Genomic DNA, 26859 nt, shown 5'->3' with positions numbered 1-26859 from the left:
GGTGGATATTAAGACCCGGGGTGCTCCAAATTTTCAGGTGCCCCGCCCTATACAGCTGAATATTCTGTGTGTGCCCAAGGACGGCCCTGAGTTTGTGAGTGTGTCTGTTTAGCTGTGTGAATGTCTCACTGCAGTTGGTTTTCTAATTGTGTATCTGTTTTCTGTCTCAGTGTAGCTGTGTGTCTGACCAGTTGTCTGTCTGATGGTTGCGTGTGTGTTTGTTTCAGGATAGGTGTGTGTGTGCAGTGTTTTCCCCAAGTTTTGAAACTAGGGGGGTTTGAATTTACAAAGGGCAGAGAGGGAGGGGAGGGTGGAAAATGACTAGCTGACCACTAGCATGGAGGGGAAGCAGGAGGGGAGAGTTCAGGGGGGCGGAGTTTGGCCATTTTATTTGTTTTACATCTGCCTCCATACAGCTGTCTGTGTGTCTGACGAGTTGAGTGTTCAAGTGTCACTGACTTTTCCCCCGTCTTCTCCATTCTGCTCCCTCCCTATAACACCCTGAGTCCCCCCTCCACCCTGACAGTTTTTCTCTCTTTTCAGCTAGGACTTCTCTTTCCTCTGCATTCTGCTGCCTCCTCTCCAGGCACTGCCCTTGAACCTCACACCTCCTACAGGAGCATCCCTGTTCCACAGACAGCCCTCACCCAGCACAGGATGGACCCCTTGGCTCTGCTCCTCTACCTGTGCACAGGTAAGTGCCAGCCAGAGGGCCTGGGAAACGCTGGGCTCCTCCACATGGGTGCCCAGCGAGTACCCCTCTGGCAGGGGGATGGGAGCAGCTGGACGGTCGGGACTCCTGGGTCCTATCCCTGGCTGGCTCTGGGAGAGGAGTGGGGTCGGTGGGTTACAGCAGGAGGCCTGTGCATCAGGACTCCTGGGTTCTCTCCTCAGCTCTGGGAGGGGAATGGGGCTCTCGTGACTTGTGTGGGGGAGGGCTGGTAATCAGGACTCCTGGGTTCACTTTCCTCTCTGTTCTGTTCCCCCCAGACTCTCTGGGATGGGAGTGGGTCACAGGTGCGACTCCCTTTCTCTGTGGGACATGTGTGCTCGGTAGGATGTGGGGGGTGTGGGGGAGGCAGGTTTGGGGAGAGTTCAGCAGGTCTGTAGTGGATGCAGTGTTTGCAACGGCTCAGTCCTTGTGTAAAACCACAGTCGCTTCCCCCTGCTTCAAGGTCACATCTCTGCTGTCTGTGAGGCCTGGACCCATCAGGGGAATGGAGGGGGGCAGACTTTGGGGTGGCTGAGGATGAGGGGGATGGGTTGGGAAGTGGGGAAAGACTGGGAGATGGGGCTTGAAAAGGGAGGAAGGGAAGAATGGGGGAGGCCACCTCAGCTCCTCCCCCACCCTCAGCTCCTTTGCCCCCAGACCCCACCCACCCAGCCCCACTTTGCCCCGTATCTGCTCCTCCTATAGCGCTGGAGGGCCTTTACCACCTCCCAGGCCTGGAGGGGGCAACTCCAAGGGGATTCTCCTTCCCAGGCCTGGCCTTGCAGGGAGGGTGAGGGCAGAAGGGAGGAGAGCTCTGCATTAGGGATTCACTTTTGCCACTGATTGGCTGTTTGATGTTTCTTGTGTGACAAGAGTTTGGTGGGTCTCAGCTGTGGCTCCCATGGCACAAGCTTGCCAGGCCACCCTGCACTAATTGACAGACTCGGCAGAGACCAAGATCTGCCTGGGCCAAGTTGCTACCGGTGCAATGCTGTGGCCAATCCTTGGATACATAAGCAGGGGAATCTCGGGAAGGACTAGAGAGGTTATTTTCCCTCTGTATTTGGTCCTGGTGCGACCACTGCTGGACTCCTGTGGCCAGTTCTGGAGCCCACACTTCAAGAAGGATGTTGATAAATTCGAGAGGGTTCAGAGAACAGCCATGAGAATGACTGAAACATTAGAAAACCTGCCCGATAGACTCAAGGAGCTCAATCTATCACTATTTAGATTAACGAAGTGAAGACTAAGGAGTGCTTATCTCCGTCTCTAAATACCTACCTGGGGAAAAATGTTTGATGATGGACAGTGTAGCCCAGCGGTTCTCAACTAGGGGTCCACGGCCCACAGGGCGTCCGCGAGCCCTTTCAAGGAGGCTGCTGGGCCCTGCGGCAGAAGCCCCAATCCCCGGTGCCCCACTGTGGGGTTGAAGCTGGGGGAGGCGCGATCCCTCCCCGGTCCCCGCCGCCTGGCCAGGTCAGAGGCGGGAAGCCAGAGCCCGGCAATGTGGGATAACTGCTGCTCTGGCTGGTGCATGGAGCAGGCAGCAGCAGCTGTCCTGCCTCTCCTGCTGCTGCCCTAGATTGAAGCTCCCAGCCTCCTCTGCTCCCGCAGTGGCAGCCGGTAAGAGCCCCCCAGCTCCGTGGCTGGCGGACCCCTCCGGGAACAGGGACCACAGGGGAGTCCTCCCAGCACAGTCCCTAATACCCCTCTCCTTACACCCTGAGCTATGTCCTCCCTGAATCCTGAGCTACCCCCCCTGCCCACACACAGCCCCAGCTACCCCCTCCCTTCACCCTGAGCTACCCACCCCCCTGCCCACATACGGACCCTACTTACCCTCTCCCTGCACCCTAAGCTGTTTTCAAACTTTTTGAGCTAAGCCCCCCAGCTTTGAGTTGTAATTTTTGGTTGCCCCCCCAACCCAGACAGACTGGGTGGCCTGCTGAGGTGAGTCAGAAGGTGGAGGTATCACTCCCTTCCTGGAAACTGCTATGTGGGGCTTGAACCCCACTGTCCCCTGTCCCCCCCAAATAGAAGTCAAACTACACCTATGCCCAAACTACACCTCTGTCCCCCTGGGCCCTGCAATTTTTATAGCGTGTCGAGGGGGGCCTCAGAGAGAAAAAGGTTGAGAACCCCTGGTCTAGCAGACAAAGGACTAACACAATCCAATGCCTTGGAAGTTGAAGCTTGACAAATTCAGACTGGAAATAAGACGTAACATTTTTAACAGCGAGAGTAATTAACCACTGCAACAATTTACCAAGGTTTGTGGTGGATTCCCTTGTTGGGATATAATATGTAAGATGATATATGCTATGGGGCCGAGTGTGACTGTTGTGTGTTTGAAACTGGAGTGCATGTCCTGCACTTTGGGAACCAAAGCAAGAACTTAAAGGTCAAGCAGTCAAAACCTATTTGAGGGGGAGGGATAGGTCAGTGGTTTGAGCATTGGCCTGCTAAACTCAGGGTTGTGAGTTCAATCCTCAAGGGGGCTATTTAGGGATCTGGGGCAAAAATTGGGGATTAGTCCTGCTTTGAGCAGGGGGTTGGACTAGATGACCTCCTGAGGTCCCTTCCAATCCTGAGATTCTATGATACCAAACAACTTTGTTATGTCCTTGAAAAAAATGAAGAATCAGCAGATAAGGAAATAACACCAGTGGAACTGCTATAAAAATGTATAAATACCTTGGATTGTGTCAGCCTGCCCAAAATTGTCCCTTTAAAACAAAGGGTAAAGGCCCAAAACAACAAAAACAAAAATCTAATAATGTCACAAAGTAAATTATAAATAAAAGCTTCACACATCTGCAATTTATAGTCTTTCAATAATCCAAAGCCCAGTTTATATATGGTGTGGTACTTGTAAACTCCTCGCACCTTGTAACTAAACTAAACCCTAACTAACCATCAAAATGTCTAACTACTGGGCTATGGTATAGTATGTTTGGGGTATAAATGTAAAGTAAATAAGATCCATTTTGACAGGTTTCAGAGTAACAGCCGTGTGAGTCTGTATTCGCAAAAAGAAAAGGAGTACTTGTGGCACCTTAGAGACTAACCGATGAAGTGAGCTGTAGCTCATGAAAGGTTATGCTCAAATAAATTGGTTAGTCTCTAAGGTGCCACAAGATCCATTTTGTAAGGCATAAAAAGTATTCATATATAGCAACACTGTCTGCCTGCTCCCCCATCCTGTAAAAAGGCCCCTGCTGAGGGTCTAACACCCTGAACTGGAAATTTTAAATCAAGACTGGATCTTTCCCTAAATGTTCCAGTCTGGTTCAAACAGGCATTCATTCAGAGACACTCTCTGGCTTGTGTTACATAGGAAGTCAGACTAGATGCTCAAAGCAGTTCCTTCTGGAGTTATGGTCTGTAATTCTATGAAGGCTGCTCTGCCCCTGCTACCCTACAGAAAGTGTTCCCCGCCTCCTCTTATGAATCTGGGTCAGCAAGAGATAAATCAAGGGCTTCATTCACCAGTGCTAAATCCGTTCATGATAGTTAGTCTTCACTTGGGAGTTTCTGCGGCTATGCAAATGAATGCATGGTATGATGCATGTAAAATGGCCCTCAAGGACTAGAGAAAAGGGAAGCTTGAAGGATCTGAGAGTCAAGACTCCTGGGCTCTATCCCCAGCTCTGAGAGGGATGTGGAGTCTGGTGCTCAGTCTCAGAAAGGTTTTGGAGTAAATTTGCTGAGGCTACAGCTAATTACGGGAGTTTACAGAGGGTATTCGAGGCTATTAATGTTGGATGGCCAAGACATTACATATCAAGATGTTCCAAGCTGACATGCTCACAAGAGGACATGAAGGACACTTGGACATGGGGAAATGTAAGTGCAGAGCCGGAGAGATACGGTACTAGCCAGAAATGAACAATGAGAGAGAGAAATTGTTAAAATGTGTGAAACAGGCCCCCAGTGCCAACCTAAACGGAGTAAAAGAGGCTATATTGATAAGCGATGACCAGTTCAGGACATGGTCTAAAGTTGGTGTGGATCTATTTGCATACACAGGTGAAGACTATGTTTTGACACTGGATTATAATTCTCATTCACTGGAGGTTGTTTATTAGAAAATACAGTCACTTCTGGGGTGGGGCATAGGAGCTGTTTGTACAGTGATTCGCTCACCTGGCACTGAGATGTGGCCATTTGTTGGGTCTCTTTGGGAGGGCACTGGGGTATGTATGACTCTCCCTCTCCATGCAGCATGTGTGCTTGGTAGGATGTGGGCCAGGGATGGGGTTGGTGGACAGGAAGTGGACGTGGTTGGCACGGACCTGCTATAAGGTCACCAGAGGTTCCTCCTGCTTCAAAGTCACGTCAGCTCTGTCTGTGAGGCTGGGACCTCGCAGGGCATGGGGGAGGGCAGACTTTGTGGTGATTGAGAATAAGGATGACAGACTTGGGGTTTTGAGGCACACTGGGAGACAAGGCCTAAGAAGGGGAAATTGGGGGAGCCTGCCCCCGCTCTCCCAGCACCCCCTTTTGTCCAGCCAGCCCCACAATTTTCCAACCCCACACACCAGCCCCACAATTCTGCACCCGACCTTGCCCCACATTTGCTCCTCCTGCAAATCTGGAGGGTCTGGTGGCTACAGTTTTAAGCTTAGCAGAGTGACAGTCACCTCTGTTACTTGCTTCAAACTGAGAGCCTCTAGGAACACATAGAGACCGAAGGTAATGACCATGTATAATTCACCAGTACAAGGTCTAGTCTATTTTTAAGTTTTATTAAAGTTAGTTATGATTACCCACGCATATAGAAATTCTATACAGACCTACACACAATTTACAAATATAGTTATACTCACATCCTTGACAATAGTGTTAGGGTCTGATGGGTCTCTCATGGCTTGATCATCAGTAGAGGGATGGTTCCTGCTGGAGTCTCCCAGAGGGAGCTCAGTTTTCTCATTCTGGGCATCCCCTTTTTATACTGTGATTCTGTCTACACCTACATTCTGCATGTGTCCATAAAAGTGTCCACCCTCTTTTCCCTTATTGGTCTGTCTCCCCTGGAAACTTAATGAACCCCAATTTTCTATAGGCTGGGTAAGTTCCCTTTATTCTCATTAGCATTAGCGCACAAGCTGTATCCCATGGTTAAGACACATGTCTGAGACAGATGCGCCTTTATGGTATTTTTATGATCTAATATTAATCTTCTGGGTAATTTTGCAAAATACTGTCACTTGGTGCCTCTTTTCCCATAATCTTATGGCACTGGATTATTTTTCAGTCACTTATGTCATCATTTCTTGTCTCCAGGGCCTAAACTAGCTAAACTAAAGTCTTTCAGGCTTTAACCTACAGGTTCTTACATTTCAGCTTGTCTTAGTCATAGCTAGTACTTGGTTCGGTATTAAGAGGAATTATACTTTTATAATCCTACAAATTAACTCTAGTTAATGAATATATCTATAATATAACATAATCACAATGTCATACAATAAATGAATAATAACTAAAACCACTGGCTACATGGCCATATAGTCTATCAATCTATGAAGACTGATCTGTCCCTTCTGTCCCTACAGGAAGTGCATCCGCTATGGATCAGCATCAGGAAAGCGGATGGAGATAAATCTAGGACTTCCTTCGCCAGCGCTGAATCCACTCATGATTAGGGCCCTGCCAAATTCACCGTCATGAAAAACATATCACAGACTGTGAAATCTGGTCTTTTATGTGCTTTTACCTAATCCTATACAGATTTCACAGGGGAGACCAGTATTTCTCAAACTGGGGGTCCTGACCCAAAAGGATGTTGCAGGGGAGTCACAGGGTTATTTTAGGGGAGTCACAGTAGTGCCACCCTTACTTCTGTGCTGCCTTCAGAGCTGGGCAGCCAGAGAGGAATGGCTGTTGGCCAAGCACCCAGCTCTGAAGGCAGTGCCCCGCCGGCAGCAGAGCAGGAGTAAGGGTACAGTGCCATAGCCCTCCCCCAATAACCTTTTGATCCCCCACTCCCACGGCTCCTTTTGCGTGAGGACCCCTCCAATTACAACACTGTGAAATTTCAGATTTAAAGAACTGAAATCATGAGATTTATGATTTTTAAAATCCTGTGACCATAAAATTGACCAAAATGGACTCTGAATTTGGTAGCGCTCTACTAATGAAATTTATATTTAAATGGGAGTGTCTGGCACTATGCAATGAATGTGGGGAATGATTTGCATAAAATAGCCCTTGAGGGCTAGACAGCCGGGAGCAGGTGGTGAGGAGCTGGGAGTCAGGAGGCCTGCGTTCTATCCCTGGCTTTGGGAGAGGAGTGGGATTTGGTGGGTTAGAGTAGCGGGCTAGAATTCAGTCCCATAGCCAGAAAGCCCCAGGCACTGGCCTGGTCTCCATCGGGGAAGCTGTAACTGGAGACTGTTTAACCCCTGCAGTGCTGGCCCCGAGCCATGGATTCAGCGTGGACGTGGAGGGACCCATCACCTTCCAGGAGGCAGCTGAGGGGTTTGGGCAGAGCGTGGTGCAGTTCGGGAATGCCAGTGCCGGGGGGTAAGGGCTGGACATGGGACCCCACGTGACTTGTGCCCAACACTGAGGGGCATGTCCGGCTGGGCTGCCTCCCCTGGGCCTCAGTCCCCTGGGTGTGTGGGGCATCCCCTGACCCCCCATACCTTTTCCCTGCAGGCTGATTGTTGGGGGCCTGCTGCAGACAGGAAACGTGAACGAAACCGGCAAAGTCTACAAGTGCAACCCTGGATCCGGACGCTGCCAGGAGATCCCCATCCAGAGTAGGGGCACCCTGTGTTGTGGGGTGCAGCAATAGGATTGGGGTGGGAGCCAGGACTCCTGGGTTCTGTCCCCAGCTCTGAGAGGGAAGGGGGGTCTAGTGGGTTAAAGCGGGGGATAAGGGGGGCTGGGAGCTAGGACTCCTGGGTTCTATCCCCAAATGTGGGGCGGGGTCTAGTGGTTAGAGCTGAGAGTCAGGAATTCTCAGTTCTTTCCTCCGTTCTGGGACAGGAATGGAGTTTATTTGCTCAGCCTGGTGTGCATCTCTCCCCTGTCAGGGTCCCCGGATGCCATGAACATGTCCCTCAGTTTGTCTCTGGCTGTCCAAGGCTCCCAGTTCCTGGTAGGTACCACACCTAGGGGAAATGGGTGGTGGGAGTGGGGTCCGACATTTTCTCCCTCATCATTCCAGGGGACAGGTTCCCCCCCCCCCGAAACCCCACTACTCATGGATGGTAGTAACTGGGCGGTGTCAGCATGACTGCAGCAACGGTGCAGAGGTGACAACTGGGTGACGTCCCCATGACTACATGATAACTGTGTGAGGGCTGTTGGTAATTGCTGTAACTGGAGGGGTGGTACAACGATGCAGTGGGGAATGGTGGTAGCCAGGTATCCTCACTTTGGCTACAGTGATCGTGAGGTGATGTTATGAGGGATGGAGGCAACTGGCTGATGTTGCCATGGTGACAGTGACTGTGTGCTGAGGTAGCAGAAAGCGTTGTAACTGGGTTTCTGTCATGGCGACAGTGACTGTACGTGGACATAGCAGGGAGCATGGCAAGTGGTTGACATTGCCATGGCAACAGTGACTGGACACTGCTATAGCAGGGAGTGTGGTAAGCAGATGATGCCCCCGTGCGTCTCCTCTGTCTCCTCTCGGAGTTAGGTCCCGACGTCCTGTCTGCCCCAAGGGGGTCCCTGCCCTGGCAGGGCCTTTCCCTGCATATCCCGGGGGCGGAGGGGAAGGGATCAGGCCCAGGCTCTCTTCCCCACCCTCACTGCTCTGTTGAGAGGGGAACCTACTGACCCGCTGCCTTTTCGTGCCCCGTGGTGCACCGGGCCTGCGGGGAGAACATGTACATCAGTCACTGCTGCTTCCCTCTGCAGCAGAGCTTCTGGCAACTCCAGCGCATCCTGGACACCCAGCCAGGTAAGCGGTGACCCGGGGGTGTGTATGGGGAGGACTTACACCCTCGGTTCCCGGGTGGGTACAAGGGCCGTGGGGAGGTGGAGGGGAGATGGGTCTAGAAAGGCCCAGGGTCTGATATGGGTTGGGATACCAGGCTAGGTGGGCCCATTGGTTTGATTCAGGATGTCAGTAGGAGCTGGGAGTCAGGACTCCTGGGTTCTGTCCCAGCTCTGGGAGGGGGAGGGGTGTATTTTTTTCATCCCAGTGCATGTCATGGTCTACTCTCAGGACCCCTCCATGGCAGGGGCAGGATGGTATTGTGACAGAGGGGCTGAGGGGTCTGATCGGGGTAGCCAGCAGGGGGCGGGATATCCGGTTAGATGCGCCCATTGGTCTGGTCTAGCTCTTTCTGTTGGGTTTCCCATGTTTGTGGAGTTGAGTCAGGACGTACTTCATTCCTATCCCCCTCAGAGTGCCCCAGACATGTCACAGACATAGCGCTCCTCGTCGACAGTTCGGGAAGCATCGTACCTGAGGACTTTGGAAAAATGAAGACTTTTCTTGCTGAAATCATGAAGCGTTTCCGCAGCATCGACACGCAGGTAATGGGCAGAAGCTGAACCCTGACTACGTACCCAGCACAGTCAGTGCTGACCTCAATGCCCCAGTGCAGCGCTAGGGGGCGCTGTGCTGCAGGGGGAGCAGTAAAGGATTTTGCATCCAAAATCAGGAAAAAATTCCAACAGAACCACTACGTCTCGACTGCCTCAGCCCTTATCTGAGTCCGACTCCTGCTTTTCTTACCCTCCACCCCGGGGTTGTTTTTCTCTCTTCTCCCCTGCCTCCCCTTGCAGTTCGCCCTCATGCAGTACTCCAATAAATTTCAATTGCACTTCGACTTCATGGAGTACAGGAGAAGTCATGACCCCGATCACCTAGTCTGGAGGATTGAGCGGCTTCATGGAACGACGTACATGGCCACAGCCATCCGGAAAGTCGTGTAGGTATTGCCTTCCTCCCCGTGCTGACTCCACAGGGAATGGGCTACAAGGACATGCAAGCTAAGGGATATCCCCTGGGTTCTATCCCCAGCTGTGGGAGGGGACTGGGGACTAGTAGGTTAAAGTGGGGTGGGGATGCTGGGAGCCAGGACTTTGAGGTTCGATTGCCAACTCTGAGCCTCTGTTGTGTTGTGACTTTAAGCAAGGCACGTCCCTGCCCTATGCCTCAGTTTCCCCATCAGTAAAATGGGGACATGATGGTGACCTCCTTGTAAAGGACTTTGAGATCTGTAATGCCAAAGCAGTGGACGAGCGCTACATTTTATTACATATCAATAACCCTCCCATGCATTCCCCACTCCCCTTTTCCAGGCAGGAGCTGTTCACCTCTGGGAAAGGCGCTCGGGATAAGGCCACCAAGGTTCTCATTGTGATCACAGATGGGCAGAAATACAACGACCCGCTTTCTTATTCAGATGCCATCCCCGAGGCTGAGAGAGCTGGAATCATCCGCTACGCCATCGGGGTGAGCCGTGGCTGCGCGGAGAACTAGTAGGGATCTGAGTCCATGTCTAGGTTCCCACCAGATAAGGGAGAAGAACTGACCCTGGGTTGTAATTGGGTCAACGTGTGACGTTATAGGAGAGCTGGAGCTCCTCTGTTGTTCAGGTTGAGCAGAGCTTTCTAGTTAAAGGTTGGGTTTTCTGACTGCCCTGCGGTTCACGTGCTGACTCAGATTGTCATAAAGTTTGGTTTGCCTCATGGCGATGCAGGTTAAGATTAGTGGTCTAAATTTGAACAAGGGGTTTCTGAGATATAGCCCCCCCGTTAAACTCACCCCTCACTACGCCCTGGAGATTGAGCCATGCTGGGCCCCAGAGAGCTGACAATCCCCATGGCAAGGAGACCCCTGTGCCCTGCTGCTAGTACAACTGACACAACTCGGTGCTGAAATGAGGCAGGCTCCATAACTCCAGGCTCCAGCGGCCCCCCACTCACCGGAGGAGCACATGGCGCTGGCTGAGCCATGCCTCTAGAGGGCCCAGCAGAGCTCGGGGCGGGTGGGTGTTGGTCCAGGGCTCTCGGCTGTGGCTGATGCCAATGCCCTGGTCTCCCCTGTACCTCCCTCTACTCCATGAAGGTCGGTGAGGCCTTCTCCAGTGATACTGCCCAACAGGAGCTCCAGGAGATCGCCTCTCAGCCCACCAATGAGCATGTCTTCCTGGTAGACAATTTCGATGTCCTCCAGGGCATCCAGAACCAGCTGCAGGAGAAGATCTTCACCTGCAAAGGTAACAGAGGTGGGGCAGGGGCCACAGGGGTCCTGGGGCTTTAGAATGGGTTTTCAAGGTCGAGATGGCCATCATATTGGGTTGCATTAGTAGGAGCATTGGCAGCAGATCAAAGGAACTAATGATTCCCCTCTATTTGGCACTTGTGAGGCCACATCTGGAGTATTGTGTCCAGTTTTGGGCCCCCCACTACAGAAAGGACGTGGGGAAATTGGAAAGAGTCCAGCGGAGGTCAACAAAAATGGTTAGGAGGCTGGGGCACATGACTTACGAGCAGAGGCTGAGGGGATGGGGTTATTTAGTCTGCAGAAGAGATGAGTGAGGAGGGATTTGACAGCAGCCTTCAACTACCTGAAGGGGGGTTCCAAAGAGGATGGAGCTCGGCTGTTCTCAGTGCTGGCAGATGACAGAACAAGGAGCAATGGTCTCAAGTTGCCGTGCGGGAGGTCTAGGTTGGATATTAGGAAACATTCTTTCACTAGGAGGGAGGTGAAGCACTGGAATGGGTTACCTAGGGAGGTGGTGGAATCTCCATGTTTAGAGGTTTGTAAGGCCCGGCTTGACAAATCCCTGGCTGGGATGGTTTAGTTGGTATTGGTCCTGCTTTGAGCAGGGGGTTGGACTAGATGGCCTCCTGAGGTCTCTTCCAACTCTAATCTTCTATGATTCTGTGGGACAGGGAGCTGCTGGGAATCCAGAGCTGGGAGTGGTGAGAGCCTCTGAGTAGTACAGTGGGATATACCTATAGGGGAGCAGTGGGAAGCTGAGTTTTATCAACATACCCAGAACCTCTGGGGACATGAATGATGCATCCCTCAGTAAGAACAAACCCAAAGATTTCCCCTTACCTATTTAAACAGCCCCTGTTCCTCACCCCAGAGGTGGCTGCCTCTTCGTTCTGGGAAAGGGATCTCTGTGTAGCAGTTTATGACACCCTGACACCCCAATATTCACCACTGTCATGTAATTAGGATATTTTTTGTACAAAGTATGTCTTGTGAGGGATTATTCTAAAAGTCTTGGTCTGCTAAAGATTAATCTCATTGGATTGTATGTGTTATCTTTCTATGTGAAGTTATGAAGTTTGGCTACATATGTGCTACTGAAACATGTGGCGAGGTTCACAACACCCACAAGCAGCCTTTCAGGTACAACAGTAAGAAGGCCAAAGAGTGTTAATGGCTTATTGAGGAAATGCACATAAGCACATGGATTACCCCAGGAACTGGGTACAATACAAACCTCTCAGAGATAGCACTACACAATGGGAACTGTTTGTCCCAAGTCACAGAAAAAGAGCTTTCCAGTGAGTGGGAAGAAGATATAAAAAGTGGACAATGATATCATGGGGGACATCACTCTCCCTACAACATTACACCTGGAAATATCTGAGGGGCAAGGATTGAACTGTGGGAAGTGATGGTCCCAGGGTAGAGGAATTTTTAGCCTGAGTATGAAAACCTGGGAAAGCCAAGGCAACTTGTGCCTTAAGAATGTGCTGCCTGTTTATCTCTTTGGGTGAGAATCTACTTATTTGTATCCTACCTATCTAGTGTGTTATGATCAGTTTGCAGGTTTTATTTATTTATTCAAGTAATCTGCTTTGTTCTGTTTGCTTTCCCTTATAATCACTTACAATTAACCTTTTGTAGTGAATAAAGTTATTTCTTGTTTATAGTATAACCCAGTTTGTGCAATTCATACCGGGGGGTGAGGGGTGGGGGTAAAAGTAGCTGTGCACATCTCTCTCCACATTGAGGGAGAGGGTGAATTTTTAGGAGCTTGCACTGTGCAGATCTCTCTGTACAGTGTAAGACAGTATTGTTTTGAGTTTATTGCCCAAAAGGGTGTGTACGTGAGTTCCAGGTGAGTCCTCTCACATAGAGCTGACTTCAGTCTGTGTCTGCAGCTGGGTGTGGCCCTATTTGTGTGTGTGTGCTGCACAAGACTGGAGAGCCTAATTCAGCAAAACAGGGAGACGGAATCCAGGCTGGTGAAGCAGGAGAGGCTCAGTGAAAACCCAGTACATCAAGTGGCATCCCAGACGGGGTGGTCCAACCCGTCAAACTGTTGTATGGCTGTTTCCCATGTCACCTCCCCATGTCTCTCTTTTCCTTTGAGGTTATTCATCTCAGGTCATCACAGCCAGTGGGCAGAGCACCTACATGGTCGGGATCCCTCACTGCCAACGCACTGGCAAAGTCATCCTGTTCAGCCAAGATACCAGGGGTGGGGAATGGACACCCAGATCAGAGCTGTTGGGAGAGCAGGTATGGGGAGTGTTACAGGTAATGTGGATTGTGGGTGTGAAAGAAGGAGAGCACTGGAGGAAGCCTGTAAGCTTTTGACATGGTGCAATATTTGTGTTTGGCTTCACCTTCAGGAACGATTCGGTCAGAGAGCCTCAGGAAGGGGTAAACTTGACTGGTTTAGAGAACTGCACCACAGCTTACATTCAGCATCTCTCCCATAATCCACTTCTGTTACCTTCACTTACAGTCTAGACGGAACTCATAAGGTGGATACAGACAGAGGCCCAGACCCACCAAGGGACTTAGGCATTGTGATGCTGCATGGAGGCACCTGCCTCTGCCCGTGATCGATGAATGGGGGGAGGGGAGAGAGAGACACGGGCACTCTTCACCTACCCCACATGTTGAGTCTCATCCAATAGGCATGCTCAGAGCTGCCAAGATATTCACAAACCAGCTGGAGGAGACAAAGAGAGGATTCCCTTACAGCCTAGGGGTTAGAGTCCTCACCTAGGACACAGGTGACCCATGGTTCAAATCCCTGCTTTGCCTTCTTAAGAAGAAGGATTTAACCATGTAGCTTCCTCTCTCAGGCTGTAGGGTGGTTGTGATTTGCATATGTTCTGTGGCCCAACTGACACTTAATTACTCAATTAACAGGGGAGACTGAGGGAGTCCATATCAGAATATCCCACAGCTTAGGGGTTAGAGCACTGAACTGAGAAACAGCAGGGTCCTGTTCAATTCCTTCTCCTCTGATGACACCTACCAGAGGAGGAGTTAGATGGAGGAGTGCCTGTCTTCCCCGAGTTTGTGGACCATGCTGGGATGGCGGGGGGAGGGGGAAATGGGCACTGGGCAACTGCATGTTTAGAGTAAGACAGTAAGGCACAAGCCCTGCCATTGGGACAGCAACAAAGGAGCTTCTGCTGCAAAAACGTAGGCACCGAGTCAGTTTAGGCACCGACAGGGGTCAGCAGCAGCCAGGCAGAGGTTTTGCTGCTCACAGAGGCAGTTAAGTCCGGGGGGTTAAGCACATACGTACCTTTGTGGATCTAGGCTAGAGAGACTCAGGCAAGGAAATAACATTACTAGTGATATTAACAGTGTCTGAAAAAGATCACACTACATTAACAAAGTGAATTTCTCTAAGCTCCAATTGCCTATTCGTGCCACCTAAACAAAACTTACAACAGTGGCTCAGTCAGTGAGGGACTTGACTTGTGATAGCCCAGCCTCTAAAAAGAATTGCACCACAGTTAGCATTCAGCATCCCCATCCCTTCAAGATCTAGCTGCCTGTCTGTTCAAGAACACTTACAGAGATAGCCCCACCGGCTGCACTTTGGGAGGGTGAGGCTAAAGATGGAATGGACATTGGGACTGAATCCTTATCCCCAGAGGGTGGGAAGGGTTTCAGTGGAAGAAGAAGCAGGAGTTGACTAAATTGAGGGGGTGGCTTATCTGCCTCTCCAGATTGGCTCATATTTCGGGTGTACACTGTGCACTGTGGACCTCAACAGAGATGGGAACACGGACCTGGTTCTAATTGGAGCCCCCATGTACCATACACCCCTGAATGGAGGACGGGTCTATATCTGCCCGATCGACTTGCTGGTAAGAAAGAGGAGCGCAGCACTGGGGAAGATGGGTGGCCTGGGGTTCTTGTTTGCCTGGACTGCCGTGATGCTGTGACAATTAGTATTGCAGTAGGGGGCATGGTGCTTCAGGAAGCGGGGTAGAGGCTCAGTAGGGGGCACTCTTCCCTCCCAGTCAGTTCTGGCCCCAGTGCCCCAGAGTTGGGGGTAGGGCACACTGTGCTGCAGAGAGGAAAAGGAGCTTGCTAGGGATCACTCTCTGATGACAGCAAGTGCTGATCCTTTCTCCATGTGTCTTTTTGGATTGGGCCTGCAGGGGACGACGATGTTCTGCAACAAGACACTACATGGGCAGATGGGGGAAGTGTCTGGGCGCTTCGGGGCCAGCATGTCTGAAATCGGGGACATCAGCGGGGACGGACACACAGATGTGGCCATTGGGGCTCCCATGGAGAATGACAATCATGGGGCCTTGTACATCTTCCATGGGGAAAAGGGAGGTCTCAGTCCCCAGTACAGACAGGTGAGCCCAGCTCCTGCGGGGACGGGTCAGTACACAGCCCTGAAGGGACACCATGGGGCCCACAGCCCCTTAGTGCCCATTATACAGTGTACTCACCCCTTCTGCATCCCTTATTGCTCTCTCTGCCCCACAGCGCATCGAGGGGTCACGGTTTCCCAGCAGGCTGCACTACTTTGGCCAGGCCGTCAGTGGTGGGACAGATCTGACGGGGGATGGACTGCCGGACATCGCAGTGGGGGCACAAGGGCAGGTCCTGCTGCTGAGGTAAATAACGTTGCACTGCTCCAAACGACAATCTCAGGCCTTGTCTACGCTAAAGCATATTTTTGATATAAATTATTCCAACGATCTGAAAGTGTAACAATTTCATCCCTATTCCATGTCCACACTGCGGTCCTCGTGTCAGCAGAGCGCATCCACACTTGGTACAGTCGCACTGAGAGTGAGAGCAGTGCACTGCGGGTACCTATCTCAGTGTGCGACTCGCCACATTCCACAGCTGGGTGTTATGTGATGGTGGAGTGGATCACAGTGCATCATGGGTATGGAATCAATGTCCCATGATGCAGTTCTTTCCGTCACAGCAGTCTATGGGCTTTTGACTGCATTCTGTGGCATTTTTCAATGGTTCTTGTTTACTGTGAGCCTGCCATCTCCGTCTGAAAAGATGGATCCTGCACTGATCTGTACTGTTGTGATAACTACTGCGAACAAATCGTGGATGGTCATGCAGTATATCATGAGCTCCCAATCTGAACAGGAACTAGAGATGCCTGACATGCTGTGTGCCATGGAAAGAAACAACACAGATTACTTTTGGCATTCATGGAGCAGCTGAACACAGTGGACTGTCGCTTTTGAGCTTGGGAAACAAGCACTGATTGGTGGGATCACACTGTTATGCAGCTCTGAGATGACGAGCAGTGGGTGCAGAACTTTCGGAGGCAGAAAACCACCTTCCTGGGACTGTGTACGGAGCTCACCCCAGCCCTGCAGTGCAAGGACACCAAAGTGAGAGCTGCCCTCTTGGTGGAGAAGTGCATGGCAATTGCAGTGTGGAAGCTGGTGACCCTGGACTGCTACCAGTTGGTTGTGAATCAGTTTGAAGTCGTGAAGTCGATTGCAGGGGCTGCGTTAATGCAAGTACGCAGGGCCATAATTGAATCTTGCTATGAAGGACCACGACTCTTGGCAATGTACGTGAAATAGTGAATGGCTTTGTAGAAATGGGATTCCATAACTGCGGAAGGGTAATAGATGGAATGCATATTCCAATTTTGGCCCTGGACCATCTTGTGATGGAGTACATCAACAGAAAGGGGTACTTCTCCATGTTATTTCAGGCACTTGTAGATAACTGTGAGTGTTTTGCTGACATCAGTATGGGGTGGTCTGCGAAGGTGCATGACGTGCGCATCTTCAGGAGCACCAGCCTGCACAGAAAGCTGCAAGCAGGGACTTTCTTTCCAGACCAAAAGATTCCAGTGGGGGATGTTGAAATGCCCATCGTGATCCTGCTAGACCCAGCGTATCCCTTACTCCCATGGCTCATGGAGCTTTAAATGGGAAACCTGGACCGCAGCAAGGAGCTCTTCAACAGCAGGCTGAGTAGATGCAGAGTGACTGTGGAATGTGCCTTTGGCACATTAAAAGCAGGCTGGCGATGCCTATAGGGAAGGTTAGATCTTAGTGAGGAAAACCATTCCAATGGTCAGAGCTGCCTGTGGGGCTAAGGGTGAAAAGCTTGCCTGGGGTGGAGTGCTGAGCCAGATCACCCGGCGGCTGATTTTGAGCAGCCAGAAACCATGGCTACTGGAGGGGCACAATGAGGGCTATTCGAAACAGGGAGGCTTTGAGGCAACATTTTGAGAATGAGAACCAGTAATCTGCCATGCTTCATTAAGCTCAGTTATCTGTAGTGTAGACCAGGATGCACACAGTAGCAATACATTGTGTGTCTGTCTGTCTGTCTGTCTGTCTGTCTGTACTGGAGAAAGGCACAATGATCGCTTTGCTGCAGGGCCAGCGAGTTGCATGAGCCCGTGGTGCTCGAGCTCCAGGAATATTCCGGGCCTGGGGGCCCGGCTCCACCAAAGTTTGGGTCCGAGTTCCACCGCTGGCCCCACACACCTCCCCGGTTCCTCCCCCGCCCTTGCTCCTCTTGGCTGAGGTGGCTGAGGTGGGGCTGAGGGCAGGGGAGTGCTGGTGCAGGGGTGGTGGTGTTCAGGGCACTGTGGATTTGTGCGTGAGGGTGCCGGACATCACGTGTCCAGGGAGTGTGGTGGTGGGGGGCTGTGTGGCACCCCAAACCCCCTCCTACTCCCAAACTCCCTCCCAGAACTGGCACCCCCTCCTGAACCCATACGCTCTGCCCCAGCCCAGAGCCCACACCCAGCACCCAAACTCCCTTCCAGAGCCTTAGGCCGGTATGTGTGTGTGGCGGGGTGGGGGTGGGGGAGGACAGGACTTAGACCTGTTCTGGGCACCACCAAAAATTATACAAACCTGCTGCCCCTGCTTGGCTGCTCCCTTCTCTGCCCCCCGGCATCTCCTCTAGTAGAGCTCTATATCCATAACTTGTCTCCATGGGGTGCTGTGAGCACCTCCAGGCTGGGTGGGAGGCTCAGGGGAGGGAGGGGTCCTGGCCCCATTGCAGAGAGCAGCTGGGTGATGGTTCTGTTCCCCCCATGGCAGGTCCCGGCCGGTGCTCAGAGTCGGGGTCTCCATCAGCTTCCAGCCCCCCACGATCCCAACCTCGGCCTTCGACTGCCAGGGGCAGGAGCAGCTCAACACAGAGGCCAGCAAGGCGGAGGTCTGCTTTACCATCACTAAGAGCACCATGGACAGCCTAGGTCAGGCCATACCCCCCCACCCCCCATTCCCTTGCACTCTGAGCCAGCCAGTTCCCTGCCCTGGAGCTGGACTGGAGCTAGTGCCCCGTAGAGGGGAAAGGCCCCGTGTCCCATTTCCCCTTGAGGTTCCCACTCTGTCTCTCTCTGTCCCTCATTTCCCCTCCCCCGTAGGTGACAGGATCTCCAGCACCATCCAGTACAGCCTGGCCCTGGACCCCGGGAGGACTAATATCCGAGTCACCTTCGACTTCACCAGCCCTGTCCTGAGCAGGGAGCTGCAGCTCGGCATCGAGACGAGATGTGAGACGTACCGGATAACATTTCCTGTGAGTGTGGGAGAGTCCTAATTTCTTTCCCTCCCACTGTGTCTGCCCCTCCAACTCTGCCCCTCGCTCCCAAATCACCCAGAGAACAAAATCTCTCCGGGTCCCACCCAGTGCCCAGCCCCCCATTACCCTTCAGGGGCCCGACATGTCTCTCTGTCTCCCCAGCTCTGCCCAGAGGACACCCTGACCCCCATCACCCTGCATCTCAACTACACCCTGACGGGGGATCCCATCACTGCTGCCAGCCGCCTCAGACCCATCCTGAGCGAGGACTCTGCACTGGTGTCTGCAGGCTTGGTAAGGTGCCAGAGCCGGGCCTCGCGGTGGGTCTGCTGCAGGGATCGAACCAGTGACGTTGGCATTCCAAAGCGAGAGACTGCAAAGTTCAGAGCCAGCAGCAGCTTCCTAAACCCCTTCCAGAGTGCAGGCACTGGGGGGCGACAGAGACGGAGGCCGAGTTTGCCTTGGCTACGGACCTGTCTCCGCTGGGTGGGAACATTCCAACTTCTCCTCAAAGTTCCCAAAATTTCTGTCCAAAAACCAAAATATTTTTGGCTAAAAACATGATTTTTGCTGAAAATTTTTCAAAACTTATTTTGGCCAGAGCCCCTTAGAGGGGAAAGGCCCCACGCTCTGTTCCCCATCCCCCCGTGAGCCAGGCAGGCCCCCTGCCCTGGCACCCCTAGAACTGTGATACTTTTTCTGGCCAGAGCCGGGAGGGGAAGGGGGAGGAGGGGTTTGGGTGAGTGGGTGGGTAGCAAGGACAGGGCTGATGATGGGTTCAGCTGTCCCCTGTGCAGGGGACTGGGAGGTGCTGGGATAACTGGAGGGCCACTGGGTCCCTGCAGTGTCGCTCTGGCAGATGGTGCTGCAGCCCTCTCCCCATTGACCCCTGCCCTCCTGGCCTCCCCCCAGCTCCTGTTTCAGAAAGACTGCGGCACGGATGGCCGCTGCGATGACCAGTTAGGAGTCTCCTTCAATTTCTCTGGGTAAGTCACAGAATCCTCCCCACAAAAACACCCGCCATGGGAGGACCCGTCCAGCTTGATCACAGTTTGGATTTCCAGTGCTGATGGATCCTGGGTGGGGGGCACTGCTGTGGCGAAGATTGCAGCACTGGGGTCCCTGGCTGGGCACTGTTTCAGGAAGCTCGCAGCACTGCGGTCCCTGGCTGGGCACTGCTAGAGGAAGTTCACAGAGCAGCCAGGGCACTGCCCTGAGGAAGCTCACCCCTTTGTCTCCCCCTTAGCTTGAGCACCCTGGTGGTGGGCATTAGCCCTGAACTCAACATCACCGTCTCCATCGAGAACCGCGGGGAGAATTCCTACAGCACCACGGTGCGGTTCTTCTACCCGGCCGCGCTGTCCTACCGCCGGGTCCTGCTGCTCCAGGTACCCCAACACACCAGGCATGAGGGGCAGGCTCTGCAGTGGGGAGCCGTGCTGCAGAGAGTGGGCAGGGGACTTGGCAGGGGATGCTGCTCTGCAGGGAGCAGGTGGGGGGCTCCGCAGGGGGCACCGTGCAGGAGGGAGTGGGCTGGGAACTCAGTCTGGAGTGTCGTGCTGCAGGGAGTGGGTGAGGGCTTGGCAGGTGGTGTCGTGATGCAAGGAGAGGGCAGGGGGCTCAGCAGCGGGCACTGTGCTGCAGGGAGTGGTCAGGGCATCAGCAGGGGGCGCTGTGCCGCAGGGAGCGGGTAGGGGGCTCAGCACGGGGTTCTGTGCTCCAGGGAGGAGATGGGGGACTCAGCAGGGGTCTGTGGCCCTCTGTCTCACTGGCTGGTCCCCTGTGCTCAGTCTAACAGGAGGCCCCTGGCCATTAAGTGCAGCTTGGCGGAGGGCTCAGAGGAACAATCTCAAAGGAACAGCACCTGCCACATCAACCTCCCCATCTTCTGGAGCGGGGCTGAGGTAGGGATGGGCCCTGGCCTGTGGACTCCCCAGGGGTGAGCCCAGCTGGGAGCAGAGAGGGGCAGTTCCCAGGAGTCAGCCCAGCCCATGACAAACAATGTGCTGGGGAAAGTGCCCGGGGGAGCCCAGAGAATCAGTGCAAATAGAGCCCTGAAATCACTCCAGGGCTGGGGTCCGGCCCTGCCGGGGCTGGAAGCCAAGGGCCAGACTTGAGGGGCTGGAAATCAGGCTTCACTGGTGGAGAAAAAAACAAAGGGAGGGGCTGTTGCCTTCCTCATTTGGGGTCCTTAAAATGACGGTGAATGGGGTGTTGCCATGGCATGGAGCCGGCTGAGATCTCTGGACCCCAAACCAGGTTAACGCTGTTTAATGTTGGACAGGGACAGGGTCATGTTAACACCATTTGCCGCTCTGGGACCATTTGTTCTAAGTTCATACAAAAGCCCCCCACCGTCCTCTGTGCCTGCCCTGCCCCCGCAGTCTCTGGCAGTTCCCCAGGCCCTGAGTCCACTGGCTCTCTCACCTCCCCACCCCGGTGTGTTTTCCAGGCCATCTTTGTCGCCACTTTCGCTGTCTCCTCTGAGGCCGACCTGGGGGACAGGCTGCAGATCACGGCCACTGCCAGCAGGTGAGGGGGCCGTGCAGGCCAGGGGTGGGGTGGGGGGGCAGTGGGAATGGGCCGTGCATGGAGCAGGACGATGCAGAGGCCTGTGGTGCAGCCTCCCTGCACAGTTAACTGGCTCCATCTCCTCACATCTCTCCCCTTTGCCCTCCCCTCCCCACAGTGACAATGGCGGCCCCATCACCGAGCGCATGATTCACCGGGCGGAGCTGCCGGTCAAGTATGGCATCTTCCTCATCCTCACCAGGTAGGTCCGTGCAGAGACAGAGGGGAGAGCGCCCCCTACTGAGCCCCCATCCCCGCCCCCTGCAGCACAGCGTCCCCACCCACCGCCACTCTCCAGCCCCATCCAGCACACTCCCGTCTCTCTCCTTCTTTCCGTCCTTTTCCTCCCCCAGCCTCGAGGAGTCGACCAAGTACGTCAACTTCTCCGCCGAGGACGCAGGGACAAGTATGCCAGTGACACATGGGTACGAGGTGAGGCCGGCAGCACAGAGTGCGAGGGGGGAGACCGGGCAAGAGGGAGGGAGTGGAACCGCCTGAGTCAGATTTAGTGGCTTAGAGCACAGAGAGATGAAGGTGGGGGTGGGCAGGGAGCCAGGACTCCTGGGTTCTATCCCCAGCTCTGGCAGGGGAGTGGGATCTGAGGGTCAGAGCGGGGGCTGGGGATCAGAGCTCCTGGGTTCTCTTCCTGCAGTGCCCTGTAGCGAGTCTGTTTCTTTCAGGTCAAGAACCTGCGGCAGCGAAGCGTCCCCATCTCGGTCACGTTCCAGTTCCCCGTGGAGCTGAGCGGGGTCCGGGTGTGGGACGCCTCTGAGGTCGTCCCCTCCAAGGTACCTGCCTCTCCCTGCCCTTGTGTGTGTGAGATGGGCCCAGTGACACCTGCTCGGCCCTACAGCGTCCCCTGCTGGGACAGGCTGCCTGGGGGAGAACGACCTTCCCCAGGTCCTTCCCCAGCCCCTGAGCCAGCCAGTCCTGTGCCCTGGTGCCAGATTGGTGCTGGTGCCCCCTAGAGGGGAAAGGCCCCATGTCCCATTCCCACCCCCATTAACACCGTGTCTGTCTCCCTCCCCAGCCCGAGCTGGCTCAGTGCACCAGTGAGGCTGAAATGCCGGGTTCGAAGGACTTTGTGAAGCAGATGAGCGAGCGCCCCCTGCTGGTGAGTATGGACCGGTGCGGATCCCAGCCACTCTTCTCCCTCTGCACTAGCTCAGACAGCAAGTACTATAGATAGACCCAGACCCGCATGGCTATGCTGAGCCCCTGCACACCCCCTGCCCTACCCGGTGATATCCTTCCGCCCCCAGGACTGCTCCGTGGCCACCTGTAAGAAGATCCGGTGCAGAATCGCCTCCCTGGAAATGCGGCAACCGCTGGAGTTTGTGATCAAAGGGAACGTCAGCTTCCAGTGGGTCTCCCAGGTATGAGAGCTGCCTCTGCCTCTCAGCAACAGGCGAGGGATCCCCCCCATGTGAACAGCCCCTGAGCCCCTCCCCAGAGCTGGCTGCATCTCAGTGCTGGGCAAGTGATTGCTCCGATGTGAACAGCCTGTAAATTGCTCTGGGTCCCACTGGGACAATGCTCCGGGCTGGTTTGTGCCATTTCTGGTCAGGGACGGAGAATTTCTCTGTTCCAGACTCAGCAGCAGAAAGTGAGTCTGGTGAGCAAGGCCCGGATTGAATACGAGGAGAAGAAATACACCCAGAAGGAGGGATTCGTCCAGCGCCAGGTACCAGAGTGACCTCGCCCGGGATAGAGAGAGCATCGGCTAGTGGGGGAGCCAGGACTCCTGGGTCCTGTCCCTGCTCTGGGAGGAAGTGAGGTCTGGGGATTTAGAGCAGGGGTGGATGATGGTGCCAGGACTCCTGGGTCCCCATCTCACACCTACTCTCCTCCAGGTGCAGACGTTGGTGGAGCGCTCCGAGGTCTATAACTACCTGCCCATCATCGTGGGCAGCAGCGTGGGGGGCCTGATCCTGCTGGCTCTCATCACCGCAGCCCTCTACAAGGTGAGGGGGGCAGGGTTTGGACCCCTCCCCCACCGCCCATTACCCTGGGGGTGGGGCCTGTGGTTCTCCCAGCTGGTGGAGAAGGGGCAAGGGTCTTTCCTTCAGAGGTTCCCACAGCCTGTCCCTCCTCCTCCTCGACCATGGGCCTGTGTGTGTCTGGCTCTCACCATTTCCCCCGGCTGTCTCCTTCCAGTTCAGCTTCTTCAAGCGCCAGTACAAGCAGATGATGGAGGACGCTGTGGAGGGCGAGGGGCCTCGCCTGACCCAGATTGCAACCGCTGGCAACCCCCCTGCTTCCGATGCCCCAAAACAATAGCCCCTCCCCCATGCGCTCCCCTAGATGGGTCACAGAACCCCCAAATTTTAATTGCTGAAGCTGGGCACCCTCACTCTGCCCCCCTCCTTGTCCCCCTTCCCCCACAGGCACGAGTTGCCAATCTTAGCACCCCCCCCCCCGGCTTTGCCTCCCTCTGGGTTGCTCCAGACCCAACCCCAACCCCTTATGTTTGCCACCTCCAAGACGCAGAAAGACCGGCCACTGCCAATCCCCAACCAACAAAAGAGGTCCGAGTGCCAACTCGAGCTAATTGTAACTCAAATTAGGCTGGGCAGAATTCTATAAACCTTTTTATCATTTTAGTGGAGCACACTGAGGATACGTTCACAGGCATTTTTTTTAGAATTCTATTGATTTACATTTTGATGTGGAAAATTGTGGGTTTAAGCTTCCCACCCCCATTTTTATCAATTTAAATTATCCCGGTTGTGGGAATTTGTGTGTGTCGGGAGTCAGGCCATATGTGATGGTCAGACTGTTATTTAATGTCAGTAGAGGTTGAGATTCAGAAAGGTAAAGCTTTATATCGATGCTTGAAAGGACTGGATTTTTATTTGTAAATGTTGAATTCATCACACACAGGCAAACTGCTGACAAAATATTTCTATCACGAATAATCAAAAATTTCCACTTGAGAACATATCAGGGTTTGATTTAAGGCTATATATTTTGTCACAAGATGTTAATATTTTGTGTTTGAATAGTTATAAAATGTGACCTTTTAAAATCAACATTTGTTGTCTTTACAGAATTTGGGTTTGATTCCCCACCGCGCCCAGTAATTTTCCACAACTGAAAATTTAAATGAATAAAAATTAAAAAAATTTGCTCAGAAATAAACAGGACTGTCCATGGAAATTATTTTAAAAAAAGAATTCTGCCAAGCCTATTTATAACATTTAAAAACACAAATTGTCAACATCACATGTCAAATTGTACAATGTAATTATCCTGAAAGCAGCCCCAGTGACACCCACATGGCCACACATTTTCTACACAATAAGGTGGGACACTAGAAAGTTCTCCAGGAACAGCTTTCTTTCTTTGTCTAGCTGCATGTTTTGATTGTGATCGACGGAAACCTTTTCCCTTGGTTTCGGGGGGTGCGCGGTAAAACTGATATTTGCTGACAATTATCACTAAAAATCTCATTGTCCCAAGCTAAAACGTGGAGTAAGCGGGCAACAAAAATGACCCCCAAACCTCTATATAGGTTTTCCTATGCTCTCTTAGGGAATGACAGATCCTCAGAGTGGCATTCTCCTGCCCTGGTGAGATACTAACAAATACATAAAGGATGAATGGCGCTTCCCTTTGGGGAATAGAAGAGATGTTCAGTGGTGAACAGGGGTGAGGCTCTGGCCCTTTTCCCCACAGCTGTGACCACAACTGTTCTTTCTGACACGTAACTCAGGGAGCCCTTGCCTTGCTCATCATGAGCCCCCACACCTGGCGCCTCACAGGAGCTACAGCCCGGGAGGGAGCCTTCCCCCCAGCATCCCCTCCCAGAAGATCCTGCCTCTCCCACCCTGCACCTACCCCTCCCTGTTGGTGAGCTGTGAGTGAAGCTCACTACCTGGCGCTGAGAGGAGCTGCTGTGGTTCGGCAGGCTGAGTAGGGCCAGCTGCACTCCCAGCCACATGTCTTGCATGGTAGATACAAATTCACTGCACGGGTGGCTGTCCATACTCACGTCTGGCAGAGGGACATCAAACCCCCATATGATAATTTTTTTCACTGGCAACAGGCAAGACAGGACAAAAACCGGGCAGGCCAATTAAAAATCATGCAGGAGGCAACACTATGTGGGACGCTCCAGATCCATATCCTGATGCCCCTTGCTGAACTTGAAACCTCCCACCCAGAGCATCCCTGGCAGGGCTGGGAGCCAGGACTCCTGGATTCTATCCCAGGAGCTGTGGACGGGAGTGGGGTCTAGTGGGTTAGGGCAGGAGGCCTGCTTTTGGCCAGCATCAGAGCCACGCTTGGCACAACGGTGGCCCATCCTCGGCCAGCATCTGAGCTGCGCTTGGCACAACGGGGGCCCTGATCTCAGTTGGGGCCTTGAGGTGCTACTAGGTTACTTCCAATAAAACCAAGCTTTCAAAGTCATTCGCCTGCCTTGTCTGAAGTCTCAGGTCACTTCAAACAATCTCTCAATACTGTGTGTTTGTGGGAGTGAAAGGGGCTGTGCTGTCCAAGCTTCCACACCACACAAGGAAATGAAATCACTTTTAAAACTGATTGAAAAGGAAAAAATAAATGTCTCTGTCCCACAGGTTTAGCCTGAGGAACTCCCTGCCACATGTAGTAATGAGGCTGGGACCAAATACGTTCCTGTATTCACACCCTACGTACTATTGTAATAATCTTTGTACAAAGTATGCCTTGTGAGGTATAATTCGAAAACTCACAAGTTGTTGATTGTCCTGATAAGATATGTGTCTCAACATTGTATGTAAAGTTTTATAAGATTTCTCTGTATGATATTACTGACCCGTGTTCCCAACTCCACAGCCTTGCTCACGCAGAAGATGGCAACCAGGTGTGGTCTCGAGAAAGGAATGTGCCTCCCTGAATTTGCATTTAATCAGTAAATCGTCTTCAAGAAGAAGGGAAACAAAGGAAGCTCAAAGGTGTGAGGAAGAGCCAGCTTCCACATAAACTCTGTGTGTCCTAGTCCGCAGCTGGAAATGTTTTTCAAGAGTGGGACTGAAACTATAAAAAGGAGGGACAACCCCTCCTTTCCTGCCCATGGCATTCACTACACCTGAAGAGAGAAAGGAAGCATTCACTGGATGCTGAGGAAGAGGGTCTGATGTACACAGTTTGATCTGGAAGGCAGCTGAAAGCATGTGGTGAGAAACTTTGCTTGAAGAGGATATAATTTAAGTTAGACACTAGTAAACGTTTCATCTTTATTTTCTTTGTAACCATTTCTGACTTTTATTCCTCATTAGTTGGATTCACTTAAAATCTCTCATTGTAGTTAATAAACTTGTTTTATTGTTTTATCTAGTCTAGTGTGTTTGAATTGAAGTATCTGGGTAACTCTCTTTTGGGGTGGTAAATAGTGTGCACAGGAATAATCTTACAGGTATAATGGACTTAATATAATTTGTAGTGTCCAGGAGAGGGCTGGGCAGTACAGGACATAGATTTCTGGGAGAAAATCTAAAACTGGGTGTGTATTGGGGTCACCCTGCTGTATAACCCAGGCTGGTGAGAGCTAGAGTGTAACCCAGGTGTGGTTGGCAGGCTGCAGTTACACACTGACACTCAGGGCTGGCTTGCATGCTCTTAGGCTGTTTGTGAGTGGCCCAGGTGGGAATTATTTTGGCGAGACTTTGTAAGGCACTCAAGGCTGCAGGGCTGGGGGGTGACAGAGCTGCTCATTAGCCTGGATTGTACCCTGGCATGCCAGAGATGTGTAAACAGGACTCTCACATGGGAGTAAAGGGGTTCTATTCTCTCAGTGTTTGGCACTGGCGTGACCGCTGTCGGAATGCTGTGTCCACTAAGCAGTGTGACATAA

General features: G+C 52.7%; 1 protein-coding gene across 1 annotated transcript; it reads left to right on the top strand.

The window, feature by feature from the left end:
• The first annotated feature begins 651 nt into the window (after positions 1–651).
• On the top strand, positions 652–26217 carry LOC311522660 (integrin alpha-D-like). Its single transcript, XM_084632119.1, has 28 exons — positions 652–694; positions 7123–7237; positions 7373–7476; positions 7753–7817; positions 8585–8627; positions 9078–9208; positions 9461–9606; positions 9980–10133; positions 10749–10899; positions 13021–13169; positions 14627–14767; positions 15065–15271; positions 15405–15535; positions 17966–18123; positions 18295–18449; positions 18615–18746; positions 19365–19438; positions 19699–19840; positions 20243–20356; positions 20905–20984; positions 21142–21225; positions 21377–21455; positions 21704–21811; positions 22054–22137; positions 22286–22399; positions 22615–22707; positions 22877–22987; positions 25842–26217. The coding sequence occupies exons 1-28, from the start codon at positions 658–660 to the stop codon at positions 25986–25988; spliced, it is 3249 nt and encodes a 1082-aa protein (XP_084488245.1). The 5' UTR covers positions 652–657; the 3' UTR covers positions 25989–26217.
• The last annotated feature ends 642 nt before the right edge of the window (positions 26218–26859 follow it).

This window comes from Lepidochelys olivacea (assembly GCF_965140295.1).
Source record: "Lepidochelys olivacea isolate rLepOli2 genome assembly, chromosome: 6".
NCBI classification, from domain to species: Eukaryota; Metazoa; Chordata; order Testudines; family Cheloniidae; genus Lepidochelys; species Lepidochelys olivacea.
This window is presented reverse-complemented; position numbering and strand designations above follow the sequence as displayed.

What these genes read in the sequence shown, in the direction of transcription:
- LOC311522660 (XM_084632119.1), top strand. Translation starts at nt 658, where the DNA reads ATGGACCCCTTGGCTCTGCTCCTCTACCTGTGCACAG. An exon ending in GGGAATGCCAGTGCCGGGGG is followed by an intron (nt 7,238 to 7,372) that starts GTAAGGGCTGGA and finishes TTTTCCCTGCAG; the next exon opens with GCTGATTGTTGGGGGCCTGC. An exon ending in GGGCAGGTCCTGCTGCTGAG is followed by an intron (nt 15,536 to 17,965) that starts GTAAATAACGTT and finishes CCCCCATGGCAG; the next exon opens with GTCCCGGCCGGTGCTCAGAG.